The sequence below is a fragment of the Tenrec ecaudatus genome, chromosome 8 (assembly GCF_050624435.1).
Source record: "Tenrec ecaudatus isolate mTenEca1 chromosome 8, mTenEca1.hap1, whole genome shotgun sequence".
In the NCBI taxonomy this organism is placed as follows: domain Eukaryota; kingdom Metazoa; phylum Chordata; class Mammalia; order Afrosoricida; family Tenrecidae; genus Tenrec; species Tenrec ecaudatus.
In genome coordinates, this window is record NC_134537.1 from 145,803,312 (window position 1) to 145,826,080 (window position 22,769).

The 22,769-nt window shown below is 40.6% G+C and overlaps 1 protein-coding gene across 1 annotated transcript in view; it reads right to left on the reverse strand.

The window, feature by feature from the left end:
• Positions 1-22,769, reverse strand: part of FAM228B (family with sequence similarity 228 member B) — a 41,930-nt gene that overhangs the window by 8,331 nt on the left and 10,830 nt on the right. The window contains exons 2-5 of the mRNA XM_075557256.1: positions 16,305-16,496; positions 11,757-11,837; positions 5,064-5,151; positions 4,823-4,967 (exon numbers count right to left, since the gene is read on the reverse strand). Coding sequence (XP_075413371.1) covers positions 4,823-4,967; positions 5,064-5,151; positions 11,757-11,837; positions 16,305-16,496 — 506 coding nt within the window. The remainder of the gene's footprint in view (positions 1-4,822; positions 4,968-5,063; positions 5,152-11,756; positions 11,838-16,304; positions 16,497-22,769) is intronic.

Here is a 22,769-nt window from a genome sequence, read left to right on the forward strand (position 1 = left end):
GTAGATCAATGTTTGAAAGTAGTGCATATGGACCTCAGGATCTAGAAATTGATTCCTTTCTAACTATCTGTGTCTGAATATGCTTTGAAAAGTCTTTGCAAACTCTCACTGTATATACCAAACCAACGAAAACTATGGTCTTTCCGTCAGTTCTGACTCACAATGACCCTACATCAGGTTTCTGAAGCTATAAATCTCACACAAACAAACAAACTAACTGTTATTGAGTCAATTCTGCCTCATAGTGACCCTAAAGGACAAAAGAGAACAGCCCCTGTGGTTTTCCCAGACTATAAATCTGTACAGGAGCAAAAAGCCTCATCTAGTGTTCAGGGTGCCTGGTGGTTTCGAACTGCTGGTCTTGTGGTTAGCCACACAAACTAACCCAATATGCCACCAGGCTCCTTAAGGGGGCAGCTAGCCTCATCATTCTCCAGCGGAGCAGCAGGGGGTTCAACCTTCGACCTTATGATAAGCAACGCCTAGCCAACACCACCACGCGCTCTCTGCCGTCGAGTAGATGGTAGACGTGCCCCTGTGAGTTGCTGAGACTGCAACTCTTTACTGGGGAAGAAAGCCCTGTCTTGCTCCCACAGAGTGGTGGGTGGTCTCCAACTGCTGACCTCGCAGTTAGCGGTTCATCACGTAGCCATTAAGCCACCAGGACTCCTTTTATTCCGTCTATGAGTTTGAAATTCACTGCATTGAAGTACCCCACCCACTCAATACAACTAGGTCCTAGATAGACGATACTCTTTGGAGGCATCATTAGTTTCACAGAAGTTAGGGGACATCTTTTAGAAACGCACCAAAAACATAATTAAAGACAAGGAGCAAATGCACCAAGGGAAAAAAAAGGATCTCAGGTTAGAGATGAGGGCGTCACAGTGGCGGATAGCAGGGACAGGTGGAATAGGCAGCCCTGAGAGCAAATACAAACAGTAATCTTAACCACAGAGATTCAGCTCCCCGAAAGACTATAGAAATTGGAATGATTGTATACTAAACGTTTAAGTAAAAGATCTAGTCACTGTGAGGAGAAAACAATGAGTCTATAGAAATGAGCAAGCAGATTGATGGGAAATTTTTTTAAGATTGAAAATAATGAGAAACCTATTAATAGGAAGCAGATGGACATTGGGCCTTCACTCAAGTACTCCCTCAATGCAAGAATATTTTGTTCTATTAAACTGGAATTTCATAATGCTCAGCTTCCTGACACAATCGCTGAAGACAAAGCGGGTGAATAAGCAAATGTGGTGAAGAAAGGTGATGGTGCCTGGCTATCAGAAGATATAGTGTCTGGGCTATTAAAGGCTTGAACGTAAACAAGCGGCCATCTAGCTCAGAAGCAACAAAGCCCACATGGAAGAAGCACTCCAGCCTGGGTGAAGATGTGGTATCAAAGAGATCAGGCATCATCAGAACAAAAAATCATATCATAGTGAATGAGTAGGGGGAGTGCAGAGTGGAGACCCAAAGCCCATTTGTAAGCCACTGGACATCCCCTTACAGAAGGGTCTCGGGGAAGAGATGAGCTAGTCAGGATACGATGTAGCAACAGTGAAGCATACAACTTTCCTCTAGTTCCTAAATGCTTGCTCCCTCCCCACTATCATGATCCCAATTCTACCTAACAAATCTGGCTAGACCAGAGAATGTACACTGGTACAGATAGGAACTGGAAACACAGGAAATCCAGGGAGGATGATCCCTTTGGGACCAGTGGTGTGAGTGGTGATACCGGGAGGGTGGAGGGAGGGTGTGTTAGAAAGGGGAAACTGATTACAAGAATCTACATATATCCTCCTCCCTGGGGGATGGACAATCAAAAAGTGGGTGAGTGAAGGGAGACTTGGACAGGGCAAGACATGACAAAATAATAATTTATAAATTATCAAGGGTTCATGAGGGAGGGGAAAGTGGGGAGGAAGGGGGAAAAATGAGGAGCTGATACCAGGGGCTTAGGTGGAGAGCAAATGTTTTGAGAAAGATGAGGGCAATGAATGTACAGATGTGCTTTACACAATTGATGTATGTATGGATTGTGATGAGTTGTATGGACTCACTCACTCACTCACTCACTCTCTCACTCACTCTCTCATTCACTCTCTCATTCACTCACTCTCTCATTCACTCACTCACTCTCTCATTCACTCACTCTCTCATTCACTCACCCACTCTCTCACTCTCTCATTCACTCACTCTCACTCTCTCACTCACTCTCTCATTCACTCTCTCATTCACTCACTCTCTCACTCTCTCATAAGAAAAAGAAAAAAAAAGAGTTGTATGAGCCCCTAATAAAATGATTTTAAAATATATGACAAAATAATAATAATTTATAAATCATCAAGGGTTCATATGGAGGGAGGAGTAGGGAGGGAGGGGGAAAAATGAGGAGCTGAGTCTAAGGGCTCAAACAGAAAAGAAAAGAATGAGGAACATATTAAGAGATAAGGAACTCAAATATAAATCTACTTTGAGCCCAGAACAAAGATTGAAGCAGGGAGGAAGTATGTTATCAATGATCCCAATGTTGGAATTATGAGATAGAAATTTTACTATCTTTAAGTAACTATGAATAATATGTTAAGGAATCAATAGAAAAGGTAGATTGCATGCATAAGTAATTTTTCAACGGAAAACTCTAAGGAGAAATCAAATGGAAATTCTAGAAGTAAAAATCATGGTATCAGAAATGAAGCATTCCTTTGATAAGCTCCTGAGTTTAAAGACTCAGCTGAAGAAAGACTCAGTGAAGTTAAATAGAGGTCAGTAGGAATACCGAATATACTCAAGTATAAGCCGGCCCAAATCTCAGCCGAGGCAACTCATTTTACAACAAAAACTGCATTTAAAATGTGCTGGAAAACATGGCTTGTACTTGAGTGTATGCGGTAATCCAATTAAAAACAAATAGACGGGAAAGAGTGACAACTAAACGAGATGAGAGCAATGGGGCTCTACAAGAGCAAGAGCGACGGGGCTCTACAAGAGCAAGAGCGACGGGGCTGTACAAGAGCAAGAGCGACGGGGCTCTACAAGAGCAAGAGCGACGGGGCTCTACAAGAGCAAGAGCGACGGGGCTGTACAAGAGCAAGAGCGATGGGGCTGTACAAGAGCAAGAGCGACGGGGCTCTACAAGAGCAAGAGCGACGGGGCTGTACAAGAGCAAGAGCGATGGGGCTGTACAAGAGCAAGAGCGACGGGGCTCTACAAGAGCAAGAGCGACGGGGCTGTACAAGAGCAAGAGCGACGGGGCTCTACAAGAGCAAGAGCGACGGGGCTCTACAAGAGCAAGAGCGATGGGGCTCTACAAGAGCAAGAGCGACGGGGCTCTACAAGAGCAAGAGCGACGGGGCTGTACAAGAGCAAGAGCGATGGGGCTGTACAAGAGCAAGAGCGACGGGGCTCTACAAGAGCAAGAGCGACGGGGCTCTACAAGAGCAAGAGCGACGGGGCTCTACAAGAGCAAGAGCGACGGGGCTCTACAAGAGCAAGAGCGATGGGGCTCTACAAGAGCAAGAGCGACGGGGCTGTACAAGAGCAAGAGCGACGGGGCTCTACAAGAGCAAGAGCGACGGGGCTCTACAAGAGCAAGAGCGACGGGGCTGTACAAGAGCAAGAGCGACGGGGCTCTACAAGAGCAAGAGCGACGGGGCTGTACAAGAGCAAGAGCGACGGGGCTGTACAGCAGTATTAAGCAGCCTCACACACATGTGATTGGAGTCACAGGAGGAAAATAAAACAGAGACTGGGGCAGAGGAAATCCTGGAAACGTTGGTGGTGTTGCTGAACCAGGAAGCAAACTCTTCGCCATCGAGTTGATCTCGATGGACAGGGTGGCACTGCCCCTGTGGGTTTAGAAGAACACCCATCTTTCTCACGAGGAGGGTTGGTGGTTTCAAACTGCTGACCTAGCAGGGAGCAGCCCACCAATCACCACCCTGCCATCAGAGTTCCGTAGGCTGTAGTATTGCCCCCCAATACTGAAGGAAGTCACCACAGACCCCAAATCTCAAAAAAGGATAAATAGGATACATTTTAAAGGCTTCAAACCAAACTCACTGCCACTGAGTGGATTTTGACTCATGGTGACCCTATAGGACAGAGTGGGACTGCCCTGTGGGTTTCTGAGACTAACTCTTTTTTTTTTAATTTTAACAATTTATTAGGGGCTCATACAATTCTTATCACAGTTCATACATATACATACATCAATTGTATAAAGCACATCTGTACAGTCTTTGCCCTAATCATTTTTTTCTCCTCTTTTCTTTTTTTACATTTTATTAGGGACTCATACAACTCTTATCACCATCCATACATACACATACATCAATTGTATAAAGCACATCCATACATTCCCTGCCCCAATCATTCTCAAGGCATTTGCTCTCCACTTAAGCCCCTTGCATCAGGTCCTCTTTTTTTTCCCCTCCCTCCCCTGAGACTAACTCTTGAAGGGAGTAGAAAGCCTCAGCTTCCTCCTGAGGAGCAGCAGGTGGTTTCTAACTGCTAACCTGGCACTTAGCAGCCCAATGCAGAACCAATACAACAGCTACATCGAATAAATAAAAGGAGTAAAAACCTTACACATATTGCAGTTTAATGAAAACCAAAGAGAAAGGAAAAGCAAATTTTGAAAGTACCCAGTAAAAATGAAACATCAAGTAGAGAGGAAGATAGATAAAAATTACGATATTTTTCCTGGAAAGGTAATTAAAAAAACATAACTATGCAGAGAATTTATACTTACCTCAAGAAGAAGTTTTCACACTCTGAGAGGTTCTATTACCTATGTTATATTTCCCATTACCTGCTTCTTTGACAAAATTCACTTTCTATATATCTTGTAGGCAGTTTAAGCCATTCATTTGGAGTCATGAAGTGCCTTGAGTTAGCAATTCTTGGAAACCTGGACTTCTCCAACTCTTTAAATTCTCTCATTGTATAGATTTTGCCTGTAGGAAGATTCGTAACCCAAATTAGCACCCTTCAATGCAACCCCACTTGTTGCTGGGCCGTGAAATCCCATCACATTAGAAGTAAGTAAGTACCAGTCTCACACTGAAGAAGAGTTCTGTTTTCTTCATCCTTGTCCCTTTGTGCTTTTTTCAAAGGGTCACGGAAGGGTGGGATGATGACCTGCAAGACAAGCATAGCTTTGAGGGTGGGGTTGCAAGTAGTTACCTTCTTTCTTCTGCCCTAAGCCTCCACCTATGGCTCTGTTGCCCGACGTGTCACATGACATCCACAAACGAACAGCCAGTCAGTCAACCAGATGCAAAGGATTCTCCAGTAGTCCTCGCAAGAAGCAATGTGTCAAAGTGGGAGTTCAGGCCACAATAATTCTTTTCTTGTCATCATAAATGCAAAAATTTTTAAATCCCTTTACTATGCACATAATAAAAAGACAAACACATATTCATGGTAATCCCTTATGTCCATAATCAACATCATAATGAACAGTTAAACAAAAACTGAACTAAAACCCATCCAAAATGTAGACCATCTGTGAGCCAAAGGACGGAAGCCTTAAATCTTTTCAAACCTGTGATAAATATCTCTGTCACAAGATAGTTGCCATTCAACACTTCTACATTTTGCATTAATCCTATTCAACTATCACCACTATTTCAAACATTTTCTGTCATTCTTAGAAGCTCAGTGTTCCTGAGCAATGCATCCTATAGAGCAATGCATCCTCTACCTGTTTCGATGACCAACGTGATCAACATGAAAATAGCATTTCTACATTACACTATTCAACAGTTTCTGTTCATGGTCTAGTGTAGCCAATGAAGTTTTACCACAAGCTACATAGGTCACCTATGAAACTTTCTAAGTCTAATTAGCCTTGGTTTTCTGGGGTAAATCTAATAAAAAATATATAACATTCATAAGTAAAATAAACAAGGATCAGATGACCATCTAGAATAATGCTTTTACAGGACTTCCACAAATTAAAAAAATGCTACTTATAAGATACTGAGAATATATTAACGCACTGTAGAATGAGACAAAAACGACTATCACTCTCAGGTATAGGTATTTGTATGTGACCTATTTATGTATGAACAACAAATCATATTTTAAATTGAGAGAAGCAAAGGACATTTGAAGTGTTTATCATCTCTTGTTATGAAGTGTTTCACAGATTGATTATTAACCTTTAATGCTGTGTCTATACCATAGTTTGCTTATTCATAGTTTCACTGATGCAGTTAGGTTGCTTCCACTTTTTGGCTCTTGTGAATGGTGCCAGGACAAATACAGGTGTGTAGATCTAGTCCTGCCACCAATCTTGTTTCTCATTGACTAGATAGCAAGTAGTGGTATTGCTGGATCATGTGGTCTTTATATTTCCAACATTTAAAGACATGTCATACTCTTTTCCACATGGCTGCATCACTTGACCGTCCCACCAGCAGTAAATGAGATTTCCAGTATCTCCATGTCCAGCTTTTAAAAAACCCTTTTCTATCAATAAATTCTTTTATGTGAGTTCATTTTTTACATATGGTGTGAGTCATGGGTCCTGCTTCATTTTTCCGTGAATTGATATCCCGTTAGTTCAGTACCGTTTATTACCGTTGAATTCATTTCAATGCATTGTCAAAAAGCAGGAGTCCACAGGTATATGGATGTACTCCCAAGTTCTCGGTTTTGTTCCATTGCTCTATGTGTCTGTCATGGCATGAGTACCAGACTGTTGTGAGTACTTTTTTTAGTGTTGTTTTGAGTGGCTGCGTAATAGGTTTGGAAATAGGGTAGTGTAAGGTCTCCTATGTTTTCTTTCTTTAGTAATGTTTTGAATATCCAGAATCTTTTTCCTTTCCCTATGAAGTTGGCTCTTCATTATTTTGACACCTCTTTAAAGAATGATGGTGGAATTTGGATTGGAAGTGTATTATATCTACACATCACTTTGGATATGGTTAACATTTTCACAATATTGAATCTTCCTATCCATCATGCATGTGGTCTATTCTTCCATTTATATAGATCTCGATTTTTTCTTGTTTTTTTGTTTGTTTGTATAGGTGTAAACCGAAAGAATTTGAGTAGAGATATAAGCCAGTGATTCTTGAACATTTTCATTTCAAGGCCCATTATGATGATGATGATGACTGTTGTTTTTATTATTATCAACTCTAAGAAGCTTTTGTGCTTGTGGGTTAGTCATATTTACTAAATTGGAAGTTAAAAGTAAGAATATCTTCAATTGCTTATTTAAACACTAAGGTGGTTCACACTTCTCAGAATAGTCAGCCATTTGAGATCAAAAGGGCAACCTTTGTCCAAGGGTAAAGTTCAGAAGGGTTAGGCAAAAAGGAGGAATGAAAATGGGAAACATAAAGAGGAGGTGGGATAAGTGATGATATACTGTGAAGGTTACAATCAGTGATTTGAAACAAAATGTGCAAAAAAATTACATGAATTGTTGGATTAAAAAATGGGTTTGCTTTTTAATCCTTCACCTAATGTAAAATAAAAGTTAATAAATTGTTGATTTATTAATTCACTTAAAATTTTTTAAATGAGGATCTGATACCAAGGGCTGAAGTAGAAAGCAAATGTTTTTAGAATGATGATGGCAACAAATGTACAATTGCTTGACACAATGGATGGATGTATGGATTGTGATAAGAGCTGTACGAGCCCCAAATAAAATGATTAAATATTTTTAAAAAGCAATGTACAAATGAGCTTGACACAATGAATGTATGTAGAGATTGTGGTAAGAGCTGTACAAGCCCCCAATAAAATTATTTTTTAAATTAAAAAAAAACAATGCTAAACCAATTACATTCAACATGACTTTTTATAAGAAAAGCTGTGGGTCAGAATCACCACAATGGCAGTGAACGAGTCAAGGATCTCAAGAACAGTTCCTTGTTGATCCCAGGGCTCAGTAGAAGGCAAGTGTTTAGAGGATGACGAGGGCAACACATGTCCAAATGTGCTTGACACAATGGATGGATGTGTGGATTGTGATACGAGTTGTACGAGCCCCCAGTAAAATGATTTTTTAAAAAAAGAACAGTTATTTAACTCCTGTGTCTGTAAGACTTTATGTTGGAGCAACACGGACCACTTCCAAGAAGGAAGTAGGAATTTCAGCTCTTCTCTGTTGTCAGCTCGTGCCCTACATGTCCGCCTTCATTCTCAGAAACAAAGTCACAGGGCGCAAGGTCAGGCCCACCACCGCCGCATTTTACCAAGATCAGTCTCTGTGACCAACAGAACACAGCACAAGTGGAGGATCCCATCACATTTCATTGCCACGACTCTGTCATCTCCTCTCAACTGAGAGAGTTTTCCCACCTGTATTTTTTAATGATCGTGACAGCTTAGACTATAAAGGACAACGACGAAGGATTCTGCCCGATCCCTCCATTAGGATCTGGCTCGTGTTTTCCCGAAGAATAGCAGAGACTGGTGCCGTTTTCATCGGATCCCATGGAGGAGCGCATTCGAGCTACACCCTACAGTGGGATGCGGAGGCAGACTCCACAACCAAGGGGGAGTGCCAAGAGCACCTAGGGTTATTATGAAAAGGCTCTGGGATCCCAATGGTTACTATGTTTGGCTACGAAAGTCGGAGGTGTGAGTCCATCCAGAGATGCCTTGAAAGGAAGGTTTTGAAAGTCAACTTCCAGAGAATCAGCCACTGAACATACAACGGAGCAAGTTTTACAAATGGCTTGATGGCAACTAGTTATAGCAGTAGTAATATTGTAATAAAAAATAAACATTTCTTTTACAAATATATAAAATATATGTTTTCTTTTTAAAATTTTTTTCTACTTTTTAATGTTCTTTTCTTCTTTTAAAAAAATGATTTTATTGGGGGCTTGTACAATTCTTACCACTATCCATACATACATCCATTGTGTCAAGATCATATGTACATTTGTTGCCATCATCATTCTCAAAACATTTGCCTTCTACTTGAGCCCTTAATATCGGCTGCTCATTTTCCCCTTCCCTCACCACTGCCCCCTACCTCAGGAACCCTTCATCATCCATAAATTATAATTTGTCATATGTCACACTGTCCGACGTCTCCCCCTGCCTTCTTCTCTGCTGTCTCTCCCCCAGGGAGGAGGCTATATGTAGATTCTTGTAATCAGTTCCTCCTTTCTACCCCACATTCTCTCCACCCTCAAGGCATCGCCACCCTCACCACTGGTCTGGAAGTAGTCATCTGTCCTGGATCCCTGTGTTTCCACTATATGTACCTATGTACATACTCTGGTCTAGCCAGGCTTGATGGCAGCTAGTTATAACAGTAGTAATATTGTAATAAAAAATAAACATTTCTTTTACAAATATGTAAATAAATGTTTTCTAAAGCAAAAAAAAGTTGTGAAAAGAGTGACATTGGATTACAGTTTTATAAATCTCTTTCATATCTTGCTTAGTACAAGACAGAGTCCCATATCTGTTTCTGCATTCAATTCACTGGCATAAATTATTTTAGTTGCAGGAAATGAAGATAATCCATATAGCTATATAGTCGGAAAAGGAAGCAATATTTTATATGATTTTTAGATCACTGTAGATATTCTTCTTTAATACCAAATCAAACTTTGACTAGTAGTAGTTTCTTAAGGGATATAATGCAAAATCAGAAACCATTCAAATGGTTTCATACTCTGCTACATTGAAATTCATTCATCTACCTTGCTTCTTGAAGAGATCCTCTGCCGGTGCATGATTCTGAAACATCATAAATTCCTCATTTGGGAATAAAATTGACCACGGAGTTCTATGAGAGCTTCCTAATGCTGATATGCTCCATTATACAATAAAATTCCATTATTAATGTCTTTACTGACCTCGTCAGTAATGTCTGAGTATTGGGATGCTATCACATTCATGATGGTGTATAAATTCTTCAAAGTTTTAAATGTGGGGCTTATCAGCTTACATTTTTCCAAATTGGCAAAGAAGAAGTCTCTCTTTACAGATGATATGATTCCATTGTAGAAACCCACAAAGATTTGACAAGAAAATCATTAGGAATAATTGAAATAGTTGGCAACGTGACAGGGTACAAGATACACATACAAAACTGAATCTGTTTCCTGTCCACTAATGAAGAGAGTTCTTAAATGAAACCAAAGGAACAGCACCATTCACAAGAGCCATGTAAAAGATGAAATACCCGAATAAACACACTCAGAGAAACAAGACTTGTGTGAAGAAAATTACAACACGCAAGAGACCCAAAGACCAAGAAACATGAAAAAATGCTCATGATCACTAGTCATTCAAGAGATACAAAACACTGATGAGACACTACTTCTCACCAGGACTAATTGCAGAGTTCAAAAACAAAAAATAACATAGCAAATGATTGAGAAGATGTAGAGATCTGAACCCTCAGACACTGTTAGTGCAATTGTATGTGAAATGTGGTAATGTGCTTCTTCTGAAAAGTTAATGTCTATGCATGCATGTAGGAGAGTCAGAGAATCAGCCACTGGACATACAATGTCCAGTGGAAGTCTAGTATGATATCATTCTAAGTAATGGAATAATGAAGATCCCCTCCCTTTATTTCAAATTCGTTTTCTCATATTGATCGTGAAAATGTATTACTTTTGAAACAAATGTGAAGGCTTACAAAAATTTTAAGTATTTAATTATATAATCATATCTTATAGAATCATATTTTAATCTTAGGTTTCGTTATATTGGCTTGGGGTTTTTTGTTGTTGTTACTTTCTAAGATCTGGAAGTCACCACTTCTCTGTCACTTTGTCATAATGTAGTGGCTGATGTAACACTGGGAGGCTGGAAGCCAGTTCAGATGAGGGTGCGGCATGAGGGTTATGCAAAGTACCATGGACTGCCTGAAGAACCAACACATCTGTCTCAGACGTACACTCAGAATGTTCCTTAGAAACAAGGACAGCGAGACTTTGTCTCAAACGCTGTGGGCATAATAGCAGGAGAGACTGGTCCCTGGAAAAGGATATCCTGCTTGGTAACAGACAAAGTTGGTGAAAAAGAGGAAGCGCCTCAATGAGATGGATTAACACAGTGACTGCAACCCTGTGCTCAAAGATGGCGGTTGTGTGGCTGTTCAGGACTGAGCAATGTTTCACTCTAAGTAAGGTTGCTAAGAGTCAGAACAACTCGGGGGCATCTAACAACTACAAAACGCAGAGTTAGGAAATCATTCTTTTTTTAACAGTTTTATTGGCATATAATTCACACATCACACAATTCAATAGTTCAATCATATCAAGAAAAGTTGTACAATCCTCACCACAATCAATTTTAGTACACTTTCTTTATTCTTATACTCATCATTAATAGCTCCCCATTTCCCCACAACCTGCCCTGCAATACTCCCAAGGTAACATTAATCCATACATTTACCTATTGTGGATTTCATATATGGAAAACCTTTTTGTTCTCCCCCCAAAATAAACAAGGTAAAACAGATTAAAAACTCAATTGAAAAGAAAGTAGAAAATATTAAAATCTAGAACAAATTTAAAAGGGATCAAAAGGGAGATCAAATAAAGTGTTAAGTTTAACTTAACTACATCTGCAATAATCCACTTCCCAAAGCATTCTATATGATAGCAAGTCAGAGGGGGCTCACCAGAGGCTTAATCCACGTGCAGGGAAATTTGTCTTAAAATGTTACTTTACTCCCAGAAAATTCTACAGGACTACTCAAACAAACAACCCATAATATTAAAGGTAAAATAAGAGATCTACCCTACCTTCAGAAAATCGGGGTCCTCTTTGATCATGTAAAAAGGGTCATATTCGTTTGGATCATAATGTTCTATAAATACATTTCCCTATAGGAAAGAAACAAAACCACACATAAGAAAGTACAAGAGGTGCACAATCAATTCTGAGCAATACAGCACCTGATCATCTAATATACAACATTCCTATACTTCGAAATACATCAATAACAAATAGAAAAGGGAAAAAAACAGCCAAATTTTAAAGTAACTTTCCTCTATTCAGTAAGATTCAGAAGTTCATATTTAAATGCTTATTAGCTGGACATCTCAGTTCTCTTAAAAATCTGTAAGAATAGAAATATTAATTCATTTTTGCAAATAATTTTGTACCAGAACAAAATTGAAACGTGATCTAATTCAAACTAGCTCCCTGCCATGGAGTCCATTCTGACCCGTGATGACCCTCCAGGACAAAGCAGAACTGCCACAATGGGTTTCTAAAGCGGGGAATGTTCACAGGAGTAGAAGGCCTCATCTTGCTCCCGTGGAAAGCCTGGTGGTTTTGAACGGTTACTTGCCAACTTACAAGTAAACCAGTATGCCACCAGAGCTCCTTAGTCCTGATATGTGAGAGTGCAATTATTTTAATTGGCCAATATGGTAGGTGATTACATGATGTATGTCAAAGCAGAACCTGTATGCCACAGGGTTTGCAGGGGCTGTGACTTTGGAAGTAGATCATCAGGCCTCAGAGTGGATGCAAACCGCCAACCTCTCTGTTAGCAGCTAAGCACATTAACTGCTCACACTACACAGAGACTACACATGTCATACAAGAATAAATGGCCAGAGAATTCTGAATAGCACTTAGTTCTACTGGATGAGGGTGCAGTGCTGGAAAAAAATTATCTTGACCTCAGTACTGATCATATCACTCTGTTCATATGTGAAACTTCATTAAGTTGTATTTACCCAATGTGTGTTATAGCCCAACAAAAATCATAAATAAAAAATAAGTATAAATTAAAATTACATGGGAAAAACAGAAAGAAAAAACTTGTGATTTTCATATTTAAATCCAGAAAAAAAAACAAAGGAGGTGCTGTCAGTTATTCAAACAGATGAGTTTGAAAAAATGTTTCTCTAAAAGGAAATAGAGGGGTTTAGGAGAGGAGATGGGTTAATTAGGGTGTGAGGTAGTATCGATGAAGAACACAGCTTTCCCCCAGATCCTGGATGCTTCCTCCCCCCAACTACCATGATCTGAATTCTACCTTGCAGGGCTGGATAGGACAGAGGCTGTACACTGGTGCATATGAGGGTTGGAGGTACAGGGAATCCAGGGTGGATGATACCTTCAGGACCAAGGGTGTGAGGGACGATGCTGGGAGAGCGGAGGGTGAGTGGGTTGGAAAGGGGGAACTGATTACAAGGATCCACATGTGACCTCTTCCCTGGGAGAGGGACAGCAGAGAAGGGGGGAAGGGAGACTCCGGATAGGGCAAGATATGACAAAATAACGATGTATAAATTACCAAGGGCATATGAGGGAGGGGGGAATGGGGAGGGAGGGGAAAAAAAAGAGGACCTGATGCAAGGGGCTTAAGTGGAGAGCAAATGCCTTGAGAATGATTGGGGCAGGGAATGTATGGATGTGCTTTATACAATTGATGTATATATATGTATGGCTTGTGGTAAGAGTTGTAGGAGTCCCTAATAAAATGTAAAAGAAGAAAAGAGAAAAAAATGATTAGGGCAAAGACTGTACAGATGTGCTTTATACAATTGATGTATGTATATGTATGAACTGTGAAAAGAATTGTATGAGCCCCAATAAATTGTTAAAATTTAAAAAATAAATAAATAAATAAATAAAAACAGAAAAATAAAAAATAAAAATAAAAGGAAATAGAGGAAAGAACTAGGACGCAAAGGACATTTATAAATATAGGCATGCACATATGTAAATATATTTATATATGATGATGTGGAAATAGATCTATGTGCATATATTTATAGGTTTAGTATTAAACCTATAAATAGTTATCAGATAGACACTGGGCCTCCATTCAAGTACTCCCTCAATGCAAGAATACTTTGTTCTATTAAACTGGCATTCCATGATGCTCACCTTCCCGAAACAATCACTGACAATAAAGCAGGTGCATAAGCAAATGTGGTGAAGAAAGCTGATGGTGCCTGGCTATCAAAAGATATAGCATAAATAAAATAAATAAATGTTAAAAAAAAAAGATAGAGCATCAGGGATTTTAAAGGCTTGAAGGTAAACAAGCAGCCATCTAGCTCAGAAGCAACAAAGCCCACATGGGAGAAGCACACCAGCCTGCACGATCACGAGGTGCTGAAGGGATTAGTTATCAGGCATCAAAGAACAAAACATCATATTATTGAGAATGAGGGGCAGTATGGAGTGGGGACCCAAAGCCTATCTGCAGACAACTGGACATCCCCTTATAGAAGGGTCGTGGGAGGAAACGAGCCAGTCAGGGTGCAGTGTAGCAACCATGAAACATACAACTTCCCTCTAGTTCCTAAATGCTTCCTCCCCACCCACTCTCATGATCCTAATTCTACCTTACAAATCTGGCTAGACCAGAGGATGTTCACTGGTACAGATAGGAACCAGAAACACAGGGAATCCAGGACAGATAAACCCTTCAGGACCAGAGGTGAGAGTGGCAATACTGGGATGTTGGAGGGAAGGTGGGGTAGAAGGGGGAATCAATTACAAGGATCTAAATTTAACCCCCTCCCTGGGGGACAGACAACAAAAAGTGGGTGAAGAGAGACTTTGGATAGTGTAAGACATGACAAAGTAATAATAATTTATAAATTATCAAGTGTACATGAGGTGGGGCGGGGAGGGAGGGGAAAAAATGAGGAGCTGATACCAAGGACTCAAGCAGAAAGCAAATGTTTTGAGAATGATGATGGCAAAAAATGTACAAGTGTGTTTGACACAATGGATGTATGTATGGATTGTGACAAGAGTTGTTCAAGCCCCCAATAAAATGACTTTAAAAAAAAGAAGAGAAAAATGTTTCCAAGAATGGAATTGCAGACTTGACCATTATTTTAGTGTAATGGAGAGTACTTTGAGGGTGACTAGATTGCTTTGGGAAAACATTAAATACATAACTTTGAAAAAAATATTCCATTTTGCGGGGGTACCCCCTCAGATGAGGTAAATTTAAAAGTATTGCTACAAATCATAGAAACCTTTATTAAACAAAATATCTAACTATGTTTCTCCACATGTCCTCCATCTAAGTCTGAATACTTCTGAAGGCAGGGTTCCACTTCTCTGACCCTCCCCAAAGAGCCCTGTGCTCAACTACCGCCGCATAGAAATGGCAAGTTGGACATCTTCCAGGGACTCAGATCATGTTCCGTTGAACTTTCATCGGTTGGGAAGAAAAACAAATCCGAGGGAGCAAGATCCAAGCTGTGAGGTGGTTGGGGTAAGCCTTCCAACAAAAACACCTCACAAGACAGACTTTGCGCCCTCGTGGAATAAGCAGGTGCATTGTCAAAATGGGGAAGGAATACCTGACTCAACTTCCCTGGCATTTTTCTCACCAATGCAGTTGTATATTTCCTTAACATTCTTCCTAATAAGCCCCTGTGGTTGTCCTATGCCCTGTAAGGAAATCTATCATGATTACCCCTTTGGAATCTCCCCCTGAAAAAAACACCTATGAGCAGACCTCTCTGCCTTGAATTTAACTGGTCAGGAGACCTTTGTTGTTTTCATGGACGTTTCTCTTTCGCCCAGACACCCTAACAACGCTCAGACTTCTGAAAGAACTTGTTTGCAGCCATTTGCTGATCACAGAGACCTATTGAAACATGTTTTGTTTGGAATAATCCAACACATGTATGAACCAAACTCTAGTACCCAGGCTTATTTTTTTATTTGTCTTCACATCATTATGTAGAAGGGAAGGCAAAAGCTGTGTGGATGGTGTGTTAATCTGGTACATTAGAGAGACAAATCCACAGAAACTCATGTGCATGAGAGTTTTATATAAAGGGTAAGTGCACATTAAGAAAGCATCCCAACCCAGTGCTGCCCAAGCCCACAAGTCCAACATTAACCCATATGTCCAACATTCATCTACAGAGTCCTCCTCAATCTCACAAAACACACCCAATGATGCCGACTGCAGGAGGAAAGCTGAATCAGTGAGCGTGTAAGCATCTAAATGCTGGCAGGGGTCTCCACACGGCTGCTCCAGCACCCAGGGCTGCATCAGGGTAGATCCATGTGGCTTCTCCTTGAGGATGTCTTGCAGGAAGTGAGCCTTGCCAGCTGAAGCAGTGAACTGGCTAAGGCAACTACACTCTGGTCCAACCATCAGAAAGCAAGAGACCCAAGAACTAGAAAGACAAGGCTCACAGAGCATTTATCCCTCCGCCCTTCAATTAACCCCACATTTGTTTATCGGCCGGGTTAGCACAATAAACTTTAACTATCTCAGATGATTAATAAAGACCTAAGATGGCCATAGTCTTTAAACCAACTGAAGTAAATATTATATGACTTCTTAGTACCTTTTTATTTACATATTTTAAAAAGCCTTCGAGTTCCTCTTGTCTCCTCTGCTTAATCTTCTTATGTGAACAGACTTTTTCTATAATTTTCTTCTGGAGAGGATCTGCTACATGATCAATCCATCTCTTATATAACATTTCTTTTCTTCTTGCATTTAAGAAATCATGGTGTTGTATATACTTATCTAGTTCCTAGTAAACAGTGAGAGAAAAAGATATATTATCCTAAAGAGAGGGCTGAGAACCTGAGATTATGACCCTTAGTTACCCTTCCGTTCTGGAAATGAACTCACTCCTGGCTCAATTTTCAGCCAAACAATAGGTCAATAAGAGGAGCAAAAACATTAGTGAGGAACAGACACATTAGAGAAATCAACCATATGAGATCAAAGGGGCACCTTTACTCAAGGACAAGGGTTAGGAAAGAAAAAGTAGTAATGGAAACAAGAAACAGAGGAAGGAAGGGGGATAGGTGATGTAACATTATGGGACCTGCAGTCATGGAGGTAAAGCACAATATATAGGAATTGTTGAATAGAAAATGGAGTTACAGTGTAAATCTTCATCCAATTCACAATGAATAAAAAGTTTGGGGTTTTTAAACACATATTATACTAAAATTGTCTTGTTATAAGATTTTTAAAATTTTAAAATTTATATTCATAATAATAACCCATAATACTAGGCCATGTACTTATTTGGCTTCTACTATGTAACACACACTGTGCCAGAACCAAAGAATATACAGACAAATGAGACAACAACCTGTCTGCCCTCTCTGGGAGACAGACAACAAAACATTGTCTACAAAACTTTAAGAAGAGTGACAATATACCTGGAAAAAAGAAAGAGTGACAATATAGAAAGGTAGATATGTGTATAGTAACTAAAATCATAGAAAAGAGAAGAATCCCCCCCCCCATAAGAATTTATTTCAAAGGACAGCATTGAATCTGCAGCTCCGGGAGAAGGACATATGTGATCAGAGCACACGGGAGCAGATGAAGTGGGAGGAGGAGTGAGTGGAACACAGCCTGGTCCACCAGGCCGTGAGGATGATGTTCCTGAGTAGAGCAGCCAGTTCACAGAGAGGACCACATGGCCAGCCCTACTATGATACACAATGTCCCTCACTGACCCAAAGCCCTACAGGGGACAACACCAGAGACACAGTGTGGGAATTGCACCTGATCTGATCCCGCCACACCGAGGCAAAACATTAAGGGGGTGCAACAGATCCCCAGGGAATGCTGAAGGTGGACTTTGGGGCCAGGGCATGGGACCCCAGCAGACTGGACTGGAAAATACTACTAAAGGCCAACAAGCAGTCCTTGAACTGACTATAACCTTTTCTTTCTTGTTGTGTTTTGTTTTTTTGTCATGGGTTTGTTGTTGCTGTGTTGTATATTGTTGCTTGGTTTTGCTCTGTCTTGTTTTTATGCATGCTATTATCTCCACAGGTCTGTCTAAATAAGATAGGCTGGATGAACAATCTGGAGAAAACAACTGGGCCAACAGTTCGGGGGGGACATGGGAGAGGGGGAGGTTGGGAGGGGAAGGTAGTGGTGTTAACAAACCCAGGGACAAGGGAACAAGTGAGGAGAGTGTGGGAGGTCTGGTTGGGTATGATCAAGGGTAATGTAACCAAGAGGAATTGCTGAAACCCTGGTGAGGACTGAGCATGATGGTGGGACAGGAGGAAAGTCTAGATAAAGGCATGTACATATGCAAATATATTTATATATGAGGATGGGGAAATAGATCTATGTTCATATATTTATAGGCTTACTATTAAGGTAGCAGAAGGACATTGGGCCTCGACTCAAGTACTTCCTCAATGCACGAATACTTTCTTCTATTAAATTGGCATTCTATGATGCTCACCTTCCAGACACAACCGCTGAAGACAAAGCGGGTGATTAAGCAAATGTGGTAAAGAAAGGTGATAGTGCCCAGCTATCTAAAGATATAACGTCTGGGGTCTTAACGGCTTGAAGGTGAACAAATAGCCATCTAGCTCAGAAGCAACAAAGCCCACATGGAAGAAGCACACCAGCCTGTGTGATCATGAGGTGCCTAAGGGATCAGTTATCAGGCATCAAAGAACAAAAAATCATATCATTGTGTGCTCACCTCCATGATACAATCGCTGAAAACAAATGGGCGCATAAGCAAATGTGGTGAAGAAAGTTGATGGTGCCTGGCTATCTAAAGATATAGTGTCTAGGGTCTTAAAGGCTTGAAGGTGAACAAGTGGCCATCTAGCTCAGCAACAACAAAGCCCACATGGAAGAATCACACCAGCCTGTGTAATCACGAGGTGTCAAAGGGATCGTGTATCAGGCATCATCAGAGCAAAAAATCTTATCATAGTGAATGAGGGGAGGAGTGCGGAGTGGAGACCCAAAGTCCATTTGTAGGCCACTGGACATCCCCTTACTGAAGGGTATCACGGAGGAGACGAGCCAGCCAGGGTGCGATGAAGCAACAATGAAAAATACAACTTTCCTCTAGTTTCTAAATGCTTCCTCTCCCACCCACCCCCCGCCCACCCCCTATCGTGCATGATCCCAATTCTACCTTGCAAGTCTGGCTAGACCAGAGGATGTACACTGGTACAGATAGGAACTGGAAACACAGGGAATCCAGGGCAGATGATCCCTTTAGGACCACTGGGAGGGGAGAAGGAGGGTGGGTTGGAAAGGGGGAACTGATTACAAGGATCTACAAGTGACCTACTCCCTGAGAAACAGACAACAGAAAAGTGGGTGTATCTGTAGGAGCCCCCAATAAAATAAATTTTTTTAAAGCAGGTTACTCATCCCAGTATGTCACCTGGACATTTCTTCTTGTCTAATTAAGCCCATACTGCCAGTGTTGAAGCCTTATTCTTGTCAACACATGGCTGTTGCATCCCCTCCGAGGCAGAGTGGCCCCAAAGCACAGAGTAGAACTGCCGTATAGGGTTTGCAAGGCTGTGAATCATTCAGGAAGTAAATACCTGGCCATCTCCCACAGAGTGGACTGTTTAACCACTGTGCCTACATATACCCAAGTACTGATGAGTGAGATGTAGTCAATGGCTTAATATGGCCCTCCTAGCTATATTCTCTTTTGTCAAGTATTGCAATTCTAGTGGCTATAACCTCATCTTGCGACATTCTTTGCAATGCTCATAACAGGAGTAAGGTTGGATGTATTGTGAGTCACTGCCCTTTGTTTCCTTGGGCGTATGTTGTTATTGGGAGAATGGTGGCATGGAGTCAGTTCTGACCAGTAGTGACCATATGTACGACAGAACAAAACACCGCCCGCTCCTGCACCATCCTCACAATTGTTGCATTGAGCCCATTATTGCAGCCACTGTGTCAATCCATCTTGTCAGGGATGTGATCTGCTGAAAGACAAAAAAAGCACAGCTCCAACAAAGTCATTCCCCTGTATGTGTGGAGGAGGCAGCCAAAAAGCAAGAACAGAAAAAATCCTGGGACCATCCAGGAAAGGCCTCCAGCAACGGAGCATGTTTAAGATTTCCTGCCTAAAGTGGTAGAAGCCAAGACCAGCAACACCAGAGGCTGAATTTAGAATGAAGACCATGACACAGAACAGAGCAAAGGAGCCATGCCTAGCGAGAGCAGAGAGGCTGTGTTCCTGAAATCTGAGATGATGAGCCAGTGGCAGAGCAAGTGAGCTTCCTAGTCCATAGAAGCAGAAGCCAAAGAACCGCTGGCAAGAGGCTAAGGACCAGAGGGACATGGCTGCATCCTTACTGTTTACTGATCCTGACTTGTAATAACCTGTTAATCTCCCTAATAAGCCCCCATGATTATGAGTTTGTCTGAGTTTTGTGTGGCCATTGCAATGAATTCTTGAACCCAGCAGAGTAGAGTGCTGTGGGAGAAACAGTTGGTGTCAGAAAAGGGTAAAGAGAGATGGAGGGTAGAGGCGTGTCTGACCTCTGCCATGTGTCAATGGCCTTGAGCTGCATTCTCGTTCTCCCTTATGAGGTCAGATGTGGCCTCCTTGTGCTTTAGCAGTCAGAGTGTTCTAACAGTAGCTCTTAAAGAGCTTTTAGCTCCTTCACAGTTACTCTATAGAATACTCAGTGTGATGAAGGAACCAGTAGAAGTCTTATAAGACATCTATGAAGAAATTCACAGAGTATAGGTGGAAAGAAGTCAGTTAAAGTAATCTCAGAGATCCCTTAAGATTATCCCAAGTGGTAATGAGTGATTTTTCTTCTATTTTTTAATTCCCCGAGTTTATTATGAACCTGTACTATATCTGAAATGGAGAAGCAATAAGAACTTGATTTTTAATTAAGATATACTATAATCTATTCTTACCTCAGTTACACATTTTTCTCTATATAATATTGATTGAATAGCTGCATCAATATCTTCTGTAGCTAATTCCTAAAAAGAAAAAAAAATTAAGCTTTGAAAATCACACTTTCAGAACATTGTCATTGGAACTATCTGGTTCATTAAGTTTTGTGAGTGATATATCCCTTTAAAGTGGTAAATCCTATTTTTCTACCTCAAATCATATCATAAAGTACTTCTTAAAGAATATTTTAATCTTTCTGCTCTCTGCTAAAGCTCATTCTCGATAGAGAGAAAAAAAACTCAGATCATGGACTTCTTGTGGTTCCAGAATGATCAAATTACTTGCTGAAAGTCACAGGTTGTTCAAACCCATCTTTCTCATCCTATAAAATGCGGCTGGCATTAGAATTTTGTTTGTCTTTATGACTGAATCATACTCCATTATATCATTATATTTTGTTTATCCATTTTTCTGTCAGTAGATATGTAGTTGTTTCCACCCTGGTGGTGTAGTGGTTACACGTGGTGCTGCTGTCCACATGGTTGGCAGTTTGAAACCACCAGCAGCTCTGAGGGAGAAAGACTGGGCTTTCTACTCCTGTAAACAGTTACAGCCTCAGAAACCCACAGGGAGTCACTATGAATCAGACTTGACTCCAAGGCAGAGAGTTGTTATGCTAGACGTCCAGGTGGCCTAGTAGTTACTCTTACAGTCTCGGAATGCCATGAGGGCATAGGAGGGGAAGCATTGTCCCTATGAGTCAGCATTGACTCCATGGCCAGGAGTTTACACAAGCATACCTTGGAAATGTGGGTTCGGGTCCAGACCATAATGAAGTGAATATCGCAATAGAGTCACACAATGTATTTTTGTTTTCAGAGCACATGAAAGTTATGTTTACACTAGATTGTAGGCTTTTTTAGTGCAATGTTATTGTTAGGTACCATCAGTCAGTCCCAACTCAGAGTAACCCGATGCACAACAGAGCCAAACACTGCCCGGTCTTGCCCTCGCCTAATTATTTCATCATGTGCGACAGCATTATGAACAAAGCTTGAAATGTTGTGAAAGCTGTAAAAGTGTCCCATAGAGACACAAAGCAAGTGCATGATTTGGGGACTATAGCACCAAGACAACGCAGGGTTGCCACAAGTCTTCCATTTGTAAAGACATGGTATCTGCAAAGCATAACGCAAGCTCCACAAAAGATACGTCTATATATTGAAATGGAGACATTTGAGTCCTCCAACTTTAATGTCTCTTTTTTTTTTTAAGATTACTTTGACTCAAAAAAAAAAAAAGATTACTTTGGCTCTTAGGACCCCTTACAGTTGTAGGTAAATTTGAAGACTGGCTTTCCAATTTCTGCAAAAAAGAATTTAGATAGGTATAGCACTGAATATAGATCACTTTGGGTAGTATTGAGATCTTAAAAATATTATGTCTTCCAGCCCATTAACACAGACTGTCTAACTCATTTATTTATGGATTTCAATAATGTTTTATAGTTTTCAGTGTATATGTATTTCATCCCCCTGATTTTATGTTTAGGTATCATATTCTTTTTTTAATCATTTTATTGAGGGCTCATACAACTTTTATCACAATGCATACATCCATTGTGTCAAGCACATTTGTACATATGTTGCCATCAGGTATCATATTATTTTAGGTGCTATTATGGCATAATTTTTCTTAATTTCTCTTTCAGAATGCTCATTGCTGGTAAAGAGAAACTCAACAAAATTTTAATATATTGACCTTGAACCTTGTAACCTAGCTGAATTTTTTAGCTCCAACAGGTTTATTATAGACACTGGAGTTTTCTATCTCTAGGAGCATTTCATCTGTTTAAAAGGAATTGGTTTACTTCTTCCTTCTCAATGTAGGTACCTTTGCATTGATCTTCTTGCCTAATCACTCTGACAAACACTTAGTACAGGACAGAGTAGCAGTGGCCAAGGTGATCACGTCACTCTTCATCCCGGTCTTTAAGGAAAAGCACACAGCCTTTCACCGTTAAGTTTGATATTTGCTGTTTTTCATAAATACCCTGTATTGTGGAAAAAATTACTTTCCACTGCTAGGTTGCTGGATATTTTTATTAAGAATGGTGTTGGATTTCATCAAATGCCT